The 20,743-nt window shown below is 49.0% G+C and overlaps 1 protein-coding gene across 1 annotated transcript in view; it reads left to right on the forward strand.

Moving 5' to 3' along the window:
- Window positions 1-20,743, forward strand: part of LOC143286059 (Fanconi anemia group A protein-like) — a 108,555-nt gene that overhangs the window by 21,373 nt on the left and 66,439 nt on the right. Inside the window, exon 5 of the mRNA XM_076593604.1 lies at window positions 4,106-4,264. Within this exon, the coding sequence (XP_076449719.1) occupies window positions 4,106-4,264 (159 nt within the window). The remainder of the gene's footprint in view (window positions 1-4,105; window positions 4,265-20,743) is intronic.

Consider the following 20,743-nt stretch of genomic DNA (forward strand, 5'->3'; position numbering starts at 1 on the left):
AAGCAGACTGGAGTTTTTTTACCACCAAGATAAGAGCTGAGCTGCAGGAAGAAACAGTATTGAAAAGCAAGGACCCTGCTGACGCTCTGACTCGGATCGTTTTAGATTGCGCCAAAGCAGCAGTCCCATCGTCTACCTCCAAGCCTCAGGTCCCTAGAACGCCCTGGTTCAACGCGGAATGTCGGGAGGCCCGCAAGTCTCGGAAGAGAGCGCAGCGACGCGTCTTTCGGAGACCGGAGTCCGATAGCGTTCGAACCCATCAACAGCTGAGGGCGAAAGCCAGGTATGTTTTTAAAAAGAGCCAGAGGAAGTCTTGGAGAGATTTCTGCTCTTCCTTAACCTCCAACACACCCAAGAAGAAAGTGTGGAGGGTTTTAAAAAGAATTAAGGGCAAAAACGCATGCCCGACCTTCCACCATCTTAAACTTTCAGACGCTCTGGTCACAGAGAAGAAAGCAGTTGCCAATTTGCTTGCCTCCACAATAGAACAGAACTCGAGATCTGCTAACAAATCTGCTCGCTTTCTTAAAACCAAAAACCTGTCAGAAAAAACACCATGTAACTTCTTTTCCGACAACACAGAGAATTACAACCTTCCTTTCACAATGAACGAACTTAAATCTGCCCTTCAGACCTGTACGGATTCCTGTCCAGGATTGGACGAAGTCCATTATAAACTCCTAAAGCACCTTCCCCAAACCTGTCTGGACACCCTGCTTAAAGTTTATAACCACATCTGGGTCACAGGCTTCTTTCCACCCTCCTGGCGGAAAGCCCTCATAATCCCGCTGCCGAAACCGGGAAAAGACCCCTCGAACCCCTCCAACTACCGCCCAATTGCACTGACCAGCTGCGTCTGCAAACTGATGGAGAAGATGGTCAACGGTAGACTGATGTGGAAACTAGAGACCGACGGCCTTCTGGCGAAGGAACAGTGCGGTTTCCGCAAGCATCGCTCTACCGTTGACCATCTGGTTCGTCTGGAAACCACGATAAGAAATGCTTTCGTCAACAAACAACATGTGGTGGCCATATTTTTTGACCTGGAGAAAGCTTACGATACCACGTGGAAATTTGGTATTCTTTCCGACTTGCACAAGCTCGGCTTCCGAGGACACCTGCCTCAGTTTATCCACAATTTTTTACAAGACAGACAATTCCAGGTGAGAGTCGGCACCACCCTGTCCGACATTCACGAGCAGGAGCTGGGTGTCCCGCAGGGGAGCATCCTGTCGCCTGCTCTGTTCAGCATCAAAATTAATGACATCGTTCAATCCGTTCAGAAAGGATCGGACAGCTCGCTGTTCGTGGATGATTTTGCTTTATATGCAACCGGCAGCACGTACGCCAGCATCCAGCGACGGCTTCAGCTCTGCGTCAACAAAATCCAGTGTTGGGCAGAGGAGAATGGCTTCACATTTTCGTCCTCCAAAACTGAATGCATCCACTTTCATAATTTTCGCCAATTCTATCAGGACCCTGAAATCCGTCTGGGAACATCCACCATCCCGGCGGTCAAGGAAGCCAGATTTCTAGGGGTCGTCTTCGATCAGAAGCTGAATTTTCTCAGCCACATTAAACAGCTGAAAATATCTTGCCTAAAAGCCCTGAACATCATCCGAGTTGTGGCACACACGAACTGGGGTGCTGATAAGAGGACTCTCTTGCACCTCTACAGAGCCCTGGTCCGGTCCAAACTGGATTATGGAAGTGTTGTATACGGCTCGGCCAGACCGTCCTACCTGAAACTGTTGGACCCTGTACACCACCAAGGGCTCCGTCTCAGCTTGGGTGCTTTCCGCACCACCCCTGTGCACAGCCTGTATGCAGAGGCGGGGGAACCGCCTCTTTCCAACCGCAGACTGAAGCTGACCCTGAACTATTATTTGAAATTGTTTTCGGAACCTACAAACCCTGCTTACGATGCTGTATTCAACAACCCTTTCGATAAGAAATTTACAGACAACCCAAACTGCATACCTCCTCTCGGACTCCGCATTCAGCCGCACTTGGAAAATGCCGATCTGGATGTCGGTGGCATCTCAGATTTCTCTAAGTTCCCTGACAGCCCCCCGTGGACCTTTACAACACCTGAGGTCCGATTCGATCTGGCCTCGTACCGTAAGGACACCACCAGTTCTCTGGCCTACAGAACCTACTTTTCGGAACTGTGCCACAAATTCCCCACCTTTCAAGGCATCTTCACTGACGGTTCCAAGTCAGAGGACGGAGTCGCCGCATCTGCGTTCTGTCCCGCCTTTCCTGACCGGCCCTCAACGGAACACATCCTGTCTGACAGCTCGGTATACACCGCGGAACTGACTGCACTGGTCCTGGGGTTAAAAATGGTTCTCTCTTCCAAACAGAAGAGATTCATGATCTTTTCCGACTCCTTATCAGCCCTGGAGGCGATCGCCTGCAGGAATATCACTCATCCCAAACTGCTGGAATTTTATGAAACTTTTACTCTCGCAACGAAGAAAGGATACGAGGTTGTGTTGGCCTGGGTTCCCGGACATGTTGGCATTCGTGGTAACGAAAGGGCGGACCTGCTGGCCAGGAACGCTGTAAAGAAAGAATTGTCCAGATCCTTGGTACCCTATACAGACATGAAGCGGAAGGTCAATTCTTACGTTAAAGATCTTTGGCAAGAGAAATGGAACACCCAGATAGACAACAAGCTCTTCCAGATCCGTCCGGACCTGGGGGAGACCCTCCCTTCGGGGGTGAAGAACAGAAAGGAGGAATCTGTGCTGTGCAGACTGCGTACGGGGCACACTTTTTTTACTCATTCTTACTTGTTGAAGGGGGAGGAGGCCCCTCGATGCGTTCCCTGTGACGAGCCTCTCACCGTGAAACACGTGCTCCTTGACTGTTGGGATCTGCATGACGTTAGACGCAGACATTACACGGCGGTTTCTTTGAAGACTTTGTTTCGTGATGTCCCTCCGTGGGCGCTGATGGACTTCTTAAAAGAAGTGAACCTTTTTAACCAGATTTGAAGGTTTTAAACTATGGAAGTTTTTTTTTAAACTTTGGAGTGGAAAGTTTGAAGTGGTGACTCGTTTTAATTGGTTGTTTTTTTTAGCCTTGTAGTAGTAATTGACGCGGCGATAGCCTTGAGATGGCCTTAGTGGTCGGCGAGGCTCTAAGCACCATAATTTCATTTCATTTCTTTTACTGTGATAAGTCTTGTTGTTGATATTCCTCTCAGACTGGATAATTACAAGAAAGACATCGCTGTTGGCACCATCTTTCCCTGGGGTCCTTGGGCCACTCTGAAAGCCTGCTCCCAGGCTCGGAGAGACTAGCTGTTTGCATCCGAGAACACATGAGGTTTGGGCCATTTCCACTTCAGCTGCCTCTCAGCACTCTGTTCCTCTGGCTTGTTTTGGAGGTAGCTGCCCTCTGCCATTTGGAGAATCTCTTCATCAATTTCTACATCAAGGATTTTTGTATGATAGGGCAGATGGTTCCAAAGGGTTTCTGTTGTCGCAGCTAACACAGCTGTTACTGTTACAGGGGCTCCCCATGCAAACCAATAGATATTGTCCTCCTCCTTCTGCTTTGATTTCTGCATCGGTGTATGACATCAGAATGGGGATTTGTTCACCACATCAAACTTGAATGCCTGCCTGTCTATCCCCATGGTTCTTGTTGTGGTTCACTTGGGATGTTCTTTGCTGGCCATTGGAATGAATCACCAGTTCCGTCCAGAAATGGTGTTTGATTGGCTAGCAGATGGTGGACTAAGAGCGGGGTGTCTTATTACAGAGTTAGCTGCAAGTTTTGGCCAGAGTAAATCAATAGGCCTAGTTTCCATTAGTTTGACATGGTAAGCATATGTAACCAAACAAGAAGTATACTACAAATTGTCCATTGTGGAAACAAATTATCATGGGAATTGAGCCCGCATAAGCAGAAAAAAAAGAATACTTATTCATGATCTATACAATCATATGTATTATTCTTTCCTTTGTTAGTGAATTAATCTTGTTCATTCTGTATTTCATTGCTTAATGTTATATCCATGCTTGTTTATAAACTGTGGCAGTTAAAGTTAATTCCTGGAAAATTGTTGTGCTTGCTATATGTTTTGCACCAGGTTGTTGATGAAGTGCTGAACTGTGTGTGCCACACTGTGTATGCTGCCCTTGATGTGACCCACCAGTCATGGCTTGGTCAGCTTGTGCAGATGATCAGTCAGCATAGAACTCTCCTTCCTGATCTGATCACTCGTCTGCTGACACTTTTCAGCACAGAGGTACAACACACACACACACACACACACACACACATGCACACATTCATTTTTGTGTGAATACACACAAAGACATGCACACACACATTCATACATGTGTGCACATGCATGTACATGATTTTGCTCTCGCTGTTGGAGAACAGTTCCATAATATGGTTGGAGTGCACAGGGCTGCCTTCTTTCTCCCACACTGTTCAAGAGATTGCGTCATGACTGCTGCACTTAAGATCATGTCAGCATAGTCAGTATTGGAGGAAGAATGATCACATACCTTCATTTCACAGACGACACTGGTAGCTTTGCAGGTAGTGAGCAAGAACTCATTAAACTTGTTTATAAAAGACTGGATGAAACATCAACAAGATATGACATGGAAATCAGCACCAAGAAAACCAAATTGATGGCCAGCTATGACACCAACATCATAACTGTTGCAACTGTCCATGCATGGGTGCATCGCCTTTTCATTTCTGAGGGAAACCTGTGTATTTGTCATTGCCAAAAAGGATTGTTCTTTCTCTCAGGGATGCAAGAGCTGTGTGGAAATGTGTAAACGTGTCTTTTGGTGTCATATACTGTACCATGTCAAACTGATGCAAACTAGGCCTATTGGTTTGCTCTGCTTGGCCAAATTTCGCGCGGCTAACAGTGAAAAGACGGGCCCACCCGCTCTCAGCCAATCAAACGCCTCTAAAAACTATAAGTGCTTAATCATTCCCTTTGGCCAAGGCTCTCCACGCCATCTTGTCAGGTTTACGCTCTGTCTCGTCTTACGCTTTTTTCGGCTGTTCAGCGTATCCTTTTGGCCTTATTTTGTTGCATGTGGCTTGTGTTTATTGTATGCTTACATTCTGTGTACTCGATTCGACTCGGCACCCTCGATTCGTTCGATTTTTTCTGCCTCTAAGTCGATCCTGTCTTTCCTTTCTCTGTTGGGGGTCGGATTTTCGCTGGGTGCCTAAGCGCGGGTTCCATGCCTCGTGTGCCATACCACGAAGGCAGGGGATCATGATGCTGGGATTGAGACTCGGTAAGAGACTCTCCCAGGCCCGGAGCTCATGATTCCTCCCGATACGGACCGCGGCGATGCGTCGTTAGACGCTGATCGCGGAGGCGACTTTCGTACCAGTAAAACGGTCATGAAGGGGACCGGGGGGAAAGAGGTACGAGCGTCGCCTCCCGAGGTGTCCCAGCGCGAGGCAGGGAGAAGGGTGAATGGCAAGTCATCTCCGTGCTGTGGGGACTCGCAGCTAGGCGCGGACTCCCAAGGGGAGGCCGCGCCCGGCCATTACCCGGGTCCCCACTCGGAGACGGCCCTCACGTGCCCCATTGTTGTTCCCCCTCCTCCCTTCTCTGTCGACCCCCCTCCCCCACCACCTTTTGGGGGGGGAGAAAAATTTGGTTCCGGGGAGGGATCTCTACTTTGCCCACCCCGGGCCAAGCCACCCCAGTCTCCCCACGGGAGGGGATTCAGGGCGCGTGGCAACCTGCTCTGCAGGTCTTCCCGCTATCCGGCCGGTCTCCCCTGCTGGGGGAGGCCCGTGCGTGTCAGGCGGTTCCGGGCAGTCAGCCCGCTCGTCTTCGGGCGGGACTGACACCCAAGTCGGACCTGACCTCCCTCCGACTTGGCCAGGTTGTTCCCTTCATGGAGGTCAACGCACCAGTGACCCTTGGGGTTCGGGTCACAGTATGGCTGGTGCCCACGGGTAGTTACCCCCATTCTACCCATACTGGGGCGCACCTAGGGTGCACACTGGGTTGCCGGGAGCACCAAGGGCCAGCCCCTTGTCCGCTCCCCACCGGACCCAACCCAGCACATCTCACAGGGTGACACACACAGCCCCGACAAGTGGGATCGACTTCTTGTCGGTCAGGTCGAGCTCCTCGACCAATATTACCACTCTTTGTCAACCCACAGGTGACCTCCACGGTCACAACGGCCTCCTTGTCAGGACCGACGGCTGCTCAGGGGCCCTACTCGGACCGGCGGAGCCGGCAGTCCCCACCTGCCCAGCCCTCGGTCCTACAGTGAGATGAGTGGGTGTTTGTCCCCACACAGCACTCGTGGGTCACTCTTGCATCCAGGGACGCCCTCTCTGAAAAGGTGTGGCACCCACCATCCCAAGCATGGTTGGACCTACGGTCCACACGCTCCCCACCCGCTTCAGGTGTCAAGGACATAACAGTGGCGGCCATGGTCCCGGCTCGGGATCGTCCCAGCTTATCCCGCTGGGCTGACCACAGCTCACAGGACGCCCCAGTGGGTACATCCACTTGGGATGGCACCCAGCAGGGGATGGACTGCGAACAAGAGTGGGAGCCCCTGTCTTCGGATGAGGACGAACAAGCAGATGAGCACTCTTCGCCCACGTCCCAGGGGGGACCGATTGAGCCCGTGCCTCCCTAGGGACCAGCCTGAACCAAACTCGGACTTTGCCGAGCTCGAACTGACCCTCCCCAATAGGGTCACGTATGCCGAATCAGTCCCTCAGGCTACTTTGTTACCCTTGACCCTCCTTACGCCATGTGACTCTAACTCCAGAACCACAAAGCAACTCAGAGTGCCAGAAATGGTGCAGGTATGGCTTAATAAGTCAGCCCGCACTGTCAGGGGTGCTGCTTCCATCCCTCCTCCAGGCAGGGAGTCCCTCTCTGCCCCGGGCGCCTTTTCCCCGGGAAAGTTTCTTAAAGATTCCTCCAAGGGAGGGGTGTGGTCCTGGTACACACAGGACCACCCTGCCTACAGTGGAGCAGAGCCCTCCGCACAGGACAGGATGTTGGTCTCACAGCGCACCACCTTCCCCACTTCAGCTAACCTATCCTTTAAAACGTTAGCAGAGTGGGACAAATTGGCCCGCCGCTGCCCCCTCGAGGTTTCCACGGCGTACACCTTCGACACGTTCCTTCACAGGGCCAATGAGCTGTGGGAACAGTGTCCAGTTAATCAGGACAAGGGGTCTCCTTCCTCTGTCCCGCCGGGCCTCTTCACCGACCAGAGGTTACACGCTTTTGGCAATAGAGTAGCATCTGGTCTCACGGCAGCTGCAGACACAGCTACCAGCCTTCACTTCAATACTGTGCTAGCCATTTTCAGCCTCTCTAACATTCCTGTGGAGGAGAGGGCTGCCCTGCGGTCCATCCCAGCACAGCAGCACTCCCTCTTCGGCCAGTTCCCGCCCCATTTGGTCAGCCACAGGGCAGAGACAAACAGGGAGGTGGCCTCATATTTGGCCCACACCTCTCATGGGCTCCAGGGTTCTATGCCATTGAAGAGACTGGCCACCAGGGCCCCTCCATATACCACGCCGCCTGTCAAGGCAGTGTGTGCTGAATCAGTGGCAGAGGAATAAACCACCTTAGGTCCGTCCAAGCCGACCGGCCATGCCCAAGGCCAGAAGGCAGCACCCCCAATGACTGGGCCCCGATTCAGCACCGCCAGTCGTTCAGCCCCTCCAAGTAGGAAACTTGTCCCGGCAAGCACATCAGTGGTGTGCTCTGGGACTCAACGACGGGATTATGTCGGTGCTAGGGTCGGGGTACATGCTGTCTGGGGTGGAGGACCTCCCCCCTCTAAGATCCACTCCTCCTCCTTAGGTGCCCAGCTCGACGGAGCAGGAGAGCGTCCTAGAAAAAGAGATATCGCACCCACTCCTCATGGGGCTATATCTCAACTCTCGGACCCGGGCCCCGGTTTTTACGGCTGGTTGTTGGTGATTCCAAAGGTCTCGGGAGGGTGGAGACCAGTTTTGGACTTGTCCCCCCTCAACAAATTCCTCCCAAAATCAAATTCAAGATGGACACACAGGCACAGATTCGGGAGACCATCCAACAAGGTGATTGGCCTACCTCTATCGATCTGGAAGATGCTTATTTTCATATACTCATCCATTCGGCATCCCGTCGGTACCTGAGGTTCGTGTGGAGGGACAAGGAGTTCCAGTTCCCGGCCCTCCCATTTGGTCTGTCCCTTGCCCCTTTCCTGTCTACCAAGGTGGTGCGGGAATTGGTGTCCATCGTCCGCTCGGAATCCATTTGTCTCTGTGTGTACTTGGACGACTTGCTTATCCTGGCCCAGTCGCAGGCCCTGTGCCTGAGTCATACGGCCAGACTTCTAGACCTTTGCTCCCAACTGGGCTTCCTCATGGACCAGCAGATATGCGATCTGTCCCCACGTCAGTCCTTCAACTTCTTAGGGATGAGATTTGACACGCGGTCTATGATAGTCTCTCTGGCGCCAGATCACTGGGACCGTCTGGCAGGCCTCCTCAGCCACTGGCGCCACTCCTCCCAAGATACAGCGCAGACACTTTCTTCCCTCTTGGGCATGATGGAGTCCACGGCACCTCTCATTCCCCTGGACAGGGTTCTCAAGCGCCCTCTCCAGAGGGCACTGAGGTTACGCCGGTCCCAGAGCACTCAGCCATGGGATACCCAGATATGTCTGGGCGAGTGGTTCCTCGAGGTGACATCAGAGTGGTTAATCACCCCCCTTCGGACACAGGGGGTGCCCTTAGCCCCACCTACTCTTCAGGTGGCACTCTTCACAGACGCCTCCTCCCTGGGCTGGGGAGCCCACATGGACTCACTCTATGCAGCAGGGACTTGGTCCCCGGAGGAGCGCCTATGCCACATCAATGTTCTGGAACTGGAGGCAGTTCGCAGGACTCTCCTGCACTTCATGGGGGAGGCCACTGGCAAGACCATCCGCTTGTTCACGGACAAGACGACGGTCGCATGTTATGTGAACAAATGGGGTGAGAGCACTCGGCAGACCTCCCCTTGCGGACTGAGGCTGTCCTCCGTTGGTGCCACAGCAAGGGCATTGCACTTTCAGCGAGACACTGAGCAGGAAAAACCAACTTCTTGGCAGATGCTCTTAGCAGGTCCAAGAGTGTCATACGCACAGAGTGCACCCTGGACAAGGAAAGCCTTCAGGGGGTGTGGGAACAGTGGTTTCGGCCGATGGTGGACCTTGTTCAACAAGAGACTTCCCACTTCCGTCTCTTCGGTTGCCGACCCAGAAGCGTGGGCAGTGGATGCTCTCTCTCTAGATTGGAGCAGTCTGATTGCCTCCGCGTTTCCTCCCTTTCCAATTCTGTCCAAGGTGATACGGAAAGACAGATTGGAACACCGGCAGCCGATCCTCATTGCGCTGAAATGGCCAGCCCAGACCTGGTTTCCGGACCTTCAGTCCCTGACACATGTTTCCACCCCTGGAACTTGAAACCAAATCTCATCTGCTGAGGCAGCCTCGCTCGGGCACTCCGCATTCCAATCCTCAACTGCTCCACCAGCACGCATGGCTGCTGGGCGGTCGGAACTGTCAGCATCACCATTGAAGTCCTCGACCCCTCGGTCGGCCTCTGTGTCGGCTGTGCTGACCCAGGGGTGTGCCTCCTCTGACCTCCTCTCCATAGTCACCAGAGCAAGGAGGCAGGGAACGGAGACTTTGTATGACTTTCGCTGGAAGAAATGGTTGCGGTGGTGTACAGCTCAGGGCATTACCCCTACGAACCTTACGAGCATGCAGCTGGCCAACTTTCTGGCTCTCTGCTCCTCGGTTCATCCTGTCTGCTAGTTCTGTGCGAGGGTACAGGTCTGCCTTCTGTACCACAATGCAAACAGCTAGGTGGTTCCGCCTTTGAAGCGGATTGCCTGCTCAGAGAGGTGGCTAGGGGTGCCCCTCTGAAGGAAGCTAGAGACCCCAGAAGAGTGCCCCTCTGGGACTTGTTCCTGGTGCTGGATTTCATTCGAAAACAGCCCTTCCTACCATTGGGGACTATTCCTTTTGACATCCTCACCCTCAAGACCACTTTCCTTCTGTGGCTGGCCACAGGCAGTCGTAGAAGTGAGCTGCATGGGCTTAGTGGAATGCCACAAGATCTGGCCTTCCACAGAGATGGTTCCATCACTATTCGTTTCCTTCCAGAGTTTCTGGCTAAGAACCAAGACCCTGAGGTTCCTTCCCCCTCTCCGAGGGTCAGACCTTTGTCTGATATTCTTGCCCAAGATGATGAGGATAGGCACCTGTCCTGTTGGGTGTCTCAAATATTATTGGGATAGGTCTCGCCATAGGCGTTCTTCTCAGAGGTGTCTGCTCATCTCCCTCAATGAGAATTACAAGAAAGACATCGCTGCAGGCACCATTTCCCACCAGGTTTCCCAAGTCATTCGTAGAGCCTACTCTCATGCACACAGGGATATCAGCTGTCTTCATCCCAGAGCACACAAAGTGCGGGCCATAGCTACTTCGGCTGCTTTCCAGCACTCAGTGCCAACGCAGCATGTCTTGGAGGCAGCCTTCTGGCGGTCTGAGAATCCCTTCATCAACTTCTACCTCAGGAATTTCCGTATGACCAGGGCTGACGGTTCCAAGGGGATTTCCTTTGTCGCGGCTAACACTGCCGTCTCAGTTACAAGGGCTCCCCATATGAACCAGTAGGCGTTGCCCTCCTCCATTTGCTTTAAATTCTGCATCAGTTTGACATGGTACAGTATATGACACCAAAAGGAGGAGTTTGTATTATACTCCATGTTTGGTGTTAAATATACTTACCATGTCAAACTCGAATGCCCGCCCGTCCATCCCCGCGTCTCCGCCGTGGTTCTCATGGGGCATTTTTGTTCATGGCCACGGAATGATTAAGCGCTTATAGTTTTTAGAGGCGTTTGATTGGCTGAGAGCGGGTGGGCCCGTCTTTTCACTGTTAGCCGCGCGAAATTTGGCCAAGCAGAGCAAACCAATAGGCCTAGTTTGCATCAGTTTGACATGGTAAGTATATTTAACACCAAACATGGAGTATAATACAAACTCCTCCTTTTAATTTCATTAAAAAAAACAAGAAGAAAGAAAAATGTGTGGCAGTCAGTTGGGTGTGAATGCCACCGAAAAGCCCTTGGACAATTCCTGAGTTCTGTGCAAATCCAGGGAGAAATTGTGGAAGGGGGTGAGACTTAGATATGATTTTACCAACATGAGCTGTTGTGATGTATTTAATGACAAATCGGGGGGAAAACAAAAAACAACTGCCACCTTCTTGATTTCGTCTATCCCTTATAACAAAAAGCCCTTTTCTCATCTGCTCTGTGTTGATCCAAAAAACTCTTGTGCCAAAATTATGTATTACTTAGATATGGGAGTCAATTACTATGTTGTTTTGATCAAATTGAGAGATTCTTGTCGCAAGAAGCAAACAATGAATGCAAGACAACAACAGCAAAACAAGATTCACTCATGTGTCCGGGAGTGTTGTGATGTGCCCATGGCCCGATGTCTGATAGATGGTTTATGCTCCTAATTTTTACAGGAAAATACATACAAACATGCATGCATGCGCTCACATTATACCATTGCTTAGACACCCCCACCCCCATCCCACACAGACACATACACACACTCATAGATGCATATAAACAGACGCATGGACGCACACACACACAATCTCTGCCCCAGTATCATCCCAAACAATAAAAGTTGCATCTGACATCAATGTTTTTTGTGCTAGAATTACGTCATCAGATACTGCATCAGTACACTTGATGGCTGCAGCTATGTATAGGTTACTTGGATCTGGATCTATTGCAAAATTAGCAAAGAGATCATTTGCATTACAAACATGAGATTTTACGTTTTGCCCCATCCCTCTCTCTCTGTCTCTCTCTTTCTCCCTCTTTCTTAGCCCTCTTACACTGGCACCACACACACACACACACACACTTTTGCGCTTGTGTGTGCACACATACACAAACATACGCCGATCTTACCATCTCACACACAATCAGCTCTTTCCATCTCTCTCTCCACCAAACTCAATCTTTTTGCTTTGTCTTCTCAGTTTGAGGGTCCTGTGTGTTATTCAAAAGGAAATGGACAGGTGTTGTCAACAAAGTAGAGATACATTTTGTTTAACCATTTATGGCTCAAATCACAACAAACAGGACCACCATAATCTCACTGCCCCCATTCATGCGTGTGAGTGACTGGTGTGAAAGCGCTTAGATTTGCCAGTGCGCAAGATTCAGCGCTATATAAACACAATTATTATTATTATTATTATACACATCCCCTCACCCCATCTAACTCTTTCTTTCTTACCTTCTACCCCTCTCCTCTCCTTACTTCATAGTCTGTAAATGTCCTTCCTCCTCCCCACCTTTTACATGGACAGTAAAGGTCAGGTCAGGTCATTAGATCTGCTACTGGTAACCTGTAATCCAGTACAACCTGTTCAGGGTCGGGTTGCCGGCGACTAAACCGGCACTCCCACTGCTCCCTTCCGGGACTGGTGAGGCGGGTGGCTAGACACCCTTATGGAGATCCATAAAAGGGCGTTGGCTCAGGAGAGCCACCGACGGCCATCTAGCTCCACTGTGCTGTGTGCATGCCACACGCAGTTGGCCCCCGGGGTGTGTCTACCCATGCATGCGAAGTCTGGATCCGGCAGAATCTGCGGAAGAAACCTATCGGTTCAACGGAGAGGAAGGCGGTTACAGCAATGCACTGTGGAGTGCAGAGAGCAAGATGAGACACCGAAAGGATATCTTGGTCATCCACTGCATCCGTGCTCATCCTCCAGTCGTCTCGACTTAGTCTTGCCACTGGAAATTGGTGGACCCGGACGAGAGAGTGAGGTCGACGTTGCGCAACTCCTCTTCACTTTAAACAAACTCATCGCATCAGTCATCCAAAATGACCTTTCATCCTTCATCACTTCATCACCCCCAAGTCCTGTGGCGACAGGCGAGCGACGAAACGACAGGTGTGGGTACACTGGCAGTCGCAGCAGCAGACCTGCACGCAGGCGGCTCAGGCCATAGGGTCATTCTTCGTCGACAGGAGCAGCGATGGAGCTCGGCAGCCGTCTGAGCGTCTGAGCAGCCCTCTTTAGGAATGCACTGCTCACCTCCCTGGCATGAGGAAGGGGCTAGAAAAGGTGCCCTAAAAATTGCCTGCTCCATATCACCCTGGCCAGCATACCGCGGCTGGCGGGGACCCTACATCAGCGGTCGAAACAAAAAGAAAGAAAAGAAAAAAACAAGGATCGTTCCTCTCACCATTGGTGCTTGGAACATAAGGACTCTCCTGGACAGAGATAACGCGGACAGACCCCAAAGGAGAACGGCACTAGTTGCATCCGAACTCGCCAGATACAGCATTGACATCGCAGCCTTGAGTGAGACTCGGCTTGCAGGTGAAGGCGAGCTCTGTGAACGGGGATCTGGTTACACTTTCTTCTGGAGTGGACGAGGAAGCGAAGAGCGACGTGAGGCTGGCGTTGGTTTTGCAGTAAAAACAGCACTTGTCAGCAAGCTAGCTGGAATTCCAAAGGGAGTCAACGATAGGCTTATGACCATGAAACTCCCACTGGCATCTGGCCAGAAGCACCTCACCATTGTCAGTGCCTACGCCCCAACCATGACCAACCCGGATGAAGTGAAGGCGAAGTTCTACGAGGACCTTCACTCTGTCATTGCTGCCATCCCTAAAGCAGACAAGCTCATCATTCTTGGGGACTTCAATGCTAGAGTTGGCTCTGACTACATCTCCTGGGATGGAGTGATTGGAAAGCACGGTGTGGGCCACTGCAACCCAAATGGATTGCTTTTGCTTCAGACTTGTGCAGAGCACGAACTGCTGATAACCAACACAGTTTTCTGCCTCCCTACCCGTAACAGGACGTCATGGATGCACCCTCGCTCAAAGCATTGGCATCTCATTGATTATGTCATCGTCAGGAAAAGGGATAGGCAAGATGTACGTGTAACAAAGACCATGTGCGGCGCCGAGTGTTGGACAGACCATCGCCTTGTAGTCTCGAAGCTGAATATTCGAATCCAGCCCAAGAGACGCCCCCAAGGCCAGAAGGCTCCAAAACGGCTCAACATCGCTAAGCTGAATAACATCACCATCAAACAGTCCTTTGTGGAGCTGCTGGAAGATCATCTGGAATCTGCCTCTCTGGACAACCAGAATGTGGAGTCTGACTGGAGGACCCTGCGTGAGCTGATCTATAGTACAGCTTCAGAGACCCTGGGACCCATGACCAGAAAGCACAAAGACTGGTTTGATGAAAACTGTGATGAAATCAAGCAGCTTCTGGATGAGAAACGCCGTCTGCATCAAGCCTACCTGAGCAACCCAAAGTCCACATCAAAAAGGATGCGTACGATGCCATCCGCAGGACTGTTCAGCAAAAGTTACGCCAGATGCAGGATAAGTGGCTGAGTGACAAAGCTGATGAGATCCACGGATATGCTGACAGGCACGATATGAAGAGGTTCTATGATGCCTTAAAAGAAGTCTACGGCCCCACATCCTCAGGATCATCCCCCCTCCTCAGTGCAGATGGGAATACTTTGATCACCGAGAAGGAGAAAATTCTCGAACGCTGGGCTGAGCACTTCAACAGTGTCTTAAATCGCCCTTCCTCCATAAATGATGAAGCCATAGACCGTCTCCCACAAGTCCCCATCAACGAAGCACTGGACGATCCGCCAACACTTCTTGAGACCCAGAAAGCAATCCGTCTGCTATCTAGTGGCAAAGCACCTGGCTCAGACTCCATACCAGCAGAGGTCTACAAGGATGGAGGCACTGTGCTGACTGAGAAGCTCCATCAGCTGTACTCACTCATGTGGAAAGAAGAGACGATCCCCCAGGATTTCAAAGATGCATCTATCATTCACTTGTACAAGCGAAAGGGGAACCGGCAAGCCTGTGATAACCATCGGGGCATTTCCTTGCTCTCCATCACAGGCAAGATACTTGCCAGGATCCTACTAAACCGCCTCACAGCACACCTTGACCAAGGTCATTTGCCTGAGAGCCAATGTGGATTCCGGAAAGAGCGCGGAACCACCGACATGGTGTTTGCTGCAAGGCAGCTGCAAGAGAAATGTCAGGAGCAAAATGCTGATCTGTTCTCCACCTATGTCGACCTCACTAAGGCCTTCGACACCGTGAGTAGAGAGGGACTGTGGAAGATCATGGCCAAGTACGGATGCCCTCGGAAATTTATTTCCTTGGTCAGCCAATTCCATGAAGGCATGCAAGCTCGAGTCCAGGACAATGGCGAAACATCTGCTCCTTTTGCTGTCACAAATGGTGTCAAGCAAGGCTGTGTCCTGGCTCCAACGCTGTTCAGCCTCATGTTCTCTGCAATGCTTACTGATGCCTTCAGAGATGGCGATGTTGGAATCGGCCTAAAGTACCGAACAGATGGCAAGTTGTTTAACCTCAGAAGGCTTCAAGCAAAAACGAAGGTCATGACAGACATCATCAGAGACTTTTTGTTTGCTGATGATTGTGCCCTCAATGCTGGATCTGAAGCTGACATGCAACTCAGCGTCGACAAGTTTGCCACTGCCACTGCCAGCAGGAACTTCGGCCTTACCATCAGCACGAAGAAAACTGAAGTTCTCCATCAGCCAGCCCCAGGGAAACCCTACGTTGAGCCCAACATCACAGTCAACGGTCAGAGACTCAGTGCGGTGGAGCGGTTCACATACCTTGGCAGCACACTGTCACAAAATGCGACCATCGACGATGAAGTGAACGTCAGGATTGCAAGAGCAAGCGCAACTTTTGGCAGACTCAGTGCAAATGTCTGGAACAGAAGAGGCATTAGTCTTGAGACCAAGCTAAAGGTCTACAGAGCAGTAGTTCTCCCCACACTACTGTACGCCTGCGAAACTTGGATAGTGTACCAACGACATGCCGAGAAGCTGAACCACTTCCACACAACATGCCTCGGGAAGCTACTGAACATCAAGTGGCAAGACAGGAACCCAGACACAGAGGTGCTCGCAAAAGCCACCCTTCCCAGCATCTTCACCATCCCGATGCAGTCCCAGCTTCGCTGGGCTGGACACGTGGCGCGCATGCCAGACCATCGGCTGCCCAAAAGGCTCTTCTATGGCGAGCTGCAACAAGGGAAGAGATCACATGGAGGTCAGAAGAAGCGCTTCAGAGATACTCTGAAAGTCTCTCTTAAAGCGTTTGATATCAACCCTGACTCCTGGGAGGAATCTGCAGTGGACCGTGACAAATGGCGCGCTGCTGTGCACAAAGGCGCCAAGTTGTGCGAGGCCAACAGGACTGCAGCAGCTGTTCAGAAGAGGCAGGCCAGAAAGTCACGGGGAAACAAGCTCCCTGACAATGATATGCCTGTCTTTGTCTGCCCCAACTGTCAGCGAACATTTTGTGCGCAGATTGGACTATTCAGCCATCTGCGCATTCACAGATAGATTCATGAGCATCCTCCCCCCCACCCCACCACCACCCTCCCCCCATCCCCCAGCTGGATGACAACTATGGTCATCATCGATCTCTCGATGGACACACCACCACCATATAAATGGCAAAAGGCACTGAGGTTGTTGAGGTAATAGTTTGGGGGTAGGTGGTCAAAGTCCAGTTTGGTTGCAGGGCCAAACACATCACCAGAAGTCCCGTTCTGTTGAAGCACCAGACACATATGAAGGGGGCAGTGTAGAAAGCAATGCAATACTATTTAGGTGTAACAGCTGCTTGCACCACCGTCTCTGATAATGTGGCCCAACCTTGGTTTCTATGTTCCTCAGTCTTTTTGTGTCAGTGTTACTCCTCACCACCCTCTCAAACTCCCACATACACAATATGAATGTCTAAACACTGATTGAAACCATTGATTGTCAGATGAACTTTTTGGTTGTACTAAACACGCACGCGCGTGCGCGCGCGCACACACACTGTACTAAACACACACACGCACACACACACACACACACACACACATATTACTAAGACAATTGGTAGATAAGATTGCTATTTCTTTTAATCCACACTTGATCCTCAGAAATTGTGAAATGTTTCCAAGGTTTTCAGACAGAAGGCCGTGTTAGCTCTTAGATTTTAAGCCTATTTTGGAACATTGTTTTTTTTTGTTTGTTTTTGTGTGTGTGTGTATGTCTGTGTGTTCAAGTTAAAAAACAAACAAATGAAAAATAAAACAAATAAGACACCTGCAGAACAATGAGACAACAGCAGTTCCATCAGAGATCTTGAGGTGCCAAACAATTTTTTGTCACATTCAGGAGGGCTTTGCTCCTTGAGACCCCTATTGGCGCTTTGCCCTTGAACCCCAGCTACAGTTACCTGTTTTGTTTCAGTCCCTCTCACACTCCTGGTATTAGAGAGAGAGAGAGAGTGCAAATGCAAATGAATGCAAATATGAACATTTTGATTGTACATAGGCCACAGGCATCATTACAAATGCATTGTGATTTGGTGGTATCAGTTGCATGCACTGAACACACCAGTATACAGTGCAATGAGTCTAATTATAGAAGCTAGTTGCATACTGCAAAGCAAATATTTTTTCAGAGTCACTTATAATTAATAACATCACAATCACTGCTACCAATAACCAGTGTGCTTATTAATCTTTAAGAGAGAGAGAGAGAGAGACCGAGAGAGAGAGAGAGAACAAGAGCAAACTTTAATCTCCAGGCCTTCGGCCCCTAGAAAGAGGTCAAAAGAACACAATATGGTGCTCATGCAGCGACAACAAAATGTAAAATACATACTAACTTAAACCTGTAGAACAATAGTGCTTCTTGTGCATAGTAAATTAATTCTAACTTTCATCATTGTTGTCACAGAATTCCTGTCGTATCATCAGGGCATTGAATATATAAACGCAGAGTTTACGAATACTGTAAACAGAACCATTCTTCAGCAAGTGAACATTCAATTGACCTTCAGAGTTCAGATGTTTTTGCCGCAGGTTATTGTAAAGGACACAATTGTTTATAAAATGGTTTCCATCTTCGACCATGTTACAACGTTTACATGCATAATTTGAATTACATTTGAATGTTTTCCGAAAAAATGATCCATTTATTGGGAGCAAACCAAGCCATAATTTTACCAAACAGTCCCTAAAACACTTTTTATCCACAAAGTCAAAATATTGCTCACACTGAAAACCAGTTTTAAACAGTCTGTAGTTATGATATATATCTTTAGACATTACCGACTCGTCCCACTCTTGCATAAATATATCTTTCATTCTTTGCTTAAATAATGACAAAAAAGTTTGCTCACAACCAACGCCTTGTTGCAACCAGACATATCCAAACCCAACTCTAAATAAAGTATTTTTTTTACTAAAGACACCCAGCATTTTTTTCCCCTTTTGTCCAAGTTAAAAACATCAAATATGCCTGTCTGAGTAATCTGTGCGCATTCATATTCAGCAACCTTAACCAGTACTTGATACACCTTGTTGCACAATTTATATACAGTGGATAACGTCCTAATTTGCCGTATGCAAACTTGTTTGGTACTCTAAGTGGTATGTTCAAAAAACGTTTACATGCAAAGGAATGAACCTTCTCAATAAGTCTGTTAAGACCCCACATGTCAGAAGCGTACAAAAGAATGGGTTGTACCCGAGCATCAAATATTTTGAAAAAACATCCTTTGGAAATATCATTCAGCTTCGTTATATATTTTGAGAGAGAGCAGAAAACATACATGTGAACTTTTGTTTTCAGTGAACTGGAAATGAAACTGCTTTGTCTGTGTGCCACCCATGTGAACCTCATCGGGCAAATCACTGTTGTGTTTTCAAACAGTGGAACATTGTTCGACAGTGTTTCTCAGTCTCCTGGACACCCAGAGAGAAAGATGAAGCAACATGCTGTTTATGAAGGAGTCTCGGTGGTTGTTGTCGACTCCACTGTAAAAAGCAAGTGGAGGTGCCAGTGGCTTGACAATACTGACAGTTATGGAAATCACCAGAGAGAATGGCAGAAACTCAGTCATGCTAAATGCTTTGTGACAAAGAAATAGAATACTGAACTGATGGCTTAAGAAAATAAGAGGCCTTTAACCTGTTAAGTGCCAATTAGACGTCATCCGACATCCTCATAAAGTGCTGCCATAGTACCTATAAGACATCCACTGACATCCTGCATTTCTTTTGACTGTTCCTTCATCCGAGTTTGGTACAATGCCCATCAACAGACTCTGAATGGTTAGTTTAACCCTTAATCTGCCAAGGGATATGACAAATAACTGAATGCTGTTTGCCAGGGAAATTTCTCAAAAAACAGGTAGATGTAGAAAAAAAAATTCTGGGTTAATTTCTCAACTGACACAGGTAAAAGTACATATTTTCTGAAAGGAAAATGAATGGACAATATAGAAAAAATGTGTTGTTATGATGATTTGCATATGTGATCCACAAGAACTTTTCAAAAATAAAGCAGTCATACATATAAAAAAAGCAGTCATACATATAAAAGCCCACTCATGTACATACGAGTGAACGTGGGAGTTGCGGCCCATGAACGCGGAAGAAAAAGAAGAAGAAAACACACTGTTCTGAAAATAGACACACCACCATGCCCACTCCACTGCCCCTCCCCCTCCCTCCCCAATCAACCTGATGTCATGACAGAATAAAGTACAAGATCAGCACTCTGTGTTATACATGTATTCACAAATCTGCCCCTTCCTATCTCTGTGGCTGCCTTCACTTCAACACTCCATCTCGCTCTCTACGATTGGCTTCGGATCCACTCTGTTTATGCATACCCATATTCAAACACTCGACTGTTGGCCGCCGTTCCTTCTCTGTCTCTGGACCTTGCAGTTGGAATAAACTTCTTCTTTCTCTTCATCAGGTCTCCGCACTCAGCTCTTTCAAATCTGGTCTTAAAACCCACCTCTTCCCAAAATAGTCTCCCTTCCCTTCCTCTTCCTTGCCTTCAGTTTTTTCCAGTTTTAGAGTTATGTATGCGTGCGAATGACTGGTGTGAAAGCACTTTTATTTGTGTCTGCACAAGATTCAGCACTATATAAATATGATTAATTATTATTATGATTCACTCTGCACACTGTAATCTGATACCTCCTCCATTCCTACTACCTCTCATGGGCCTGTATGTCACGCACACTGTGTTCTTTTCTAGAATCATTCAATGCTGTCTTGTAGGAAAATCGAACTCTGTTCTGCCCTTTGGGTGGAGAATAGGCTGGTATTCCTCACCTTTTTCTTCCAAAGAATCGTCAGATTGCAGTTTATCTGCATCTTCTTCATGCACTCATTCTAATTTTCATTGAGCAGCGGCTAAATCCTGTGTCATGGTGTTTACTTATGGTCACACTTGGCTTGGACAAGGCATTGCCATTTTGCTTGCCCACATAGATAATGAGATGTTGACATGCTTCAGTGAGCCAATAATATCACTTGATAAACTATACTCCTTGGTGACGTAGGATGTTTTCATGTTCGTATAAGAATCAGGGGAACTTTGGCAAAGCTGAAGATACCAATATAATAATTCCTAAACAACATGAAAGCTTTCACAAGACCGAGATAGTTAGCTGCCATTTGGGTATGGCTTTCATGAAGCATGCTATTTCTGGCAGTATTTAGTTGTTGTTTTTTCGGATTGTCTACATACATTTTCCTTCACAAAAACATTTACTTT

Source organism: Babylonia areolata, chromosome 9, assembly GCF_041734735.1.
Source record: "Babylonia areolata isolate BAREFJ2019XMU chromosome 9, ASM4173473v1, whole genome shotgun sequence".
NCBI classification, from domain to species: Eukaryota; Metazoa; Mollusca; class Gastropoda; order Neogastropoda; family Buccinidae; genus Babylonia; species Babylonia areolata.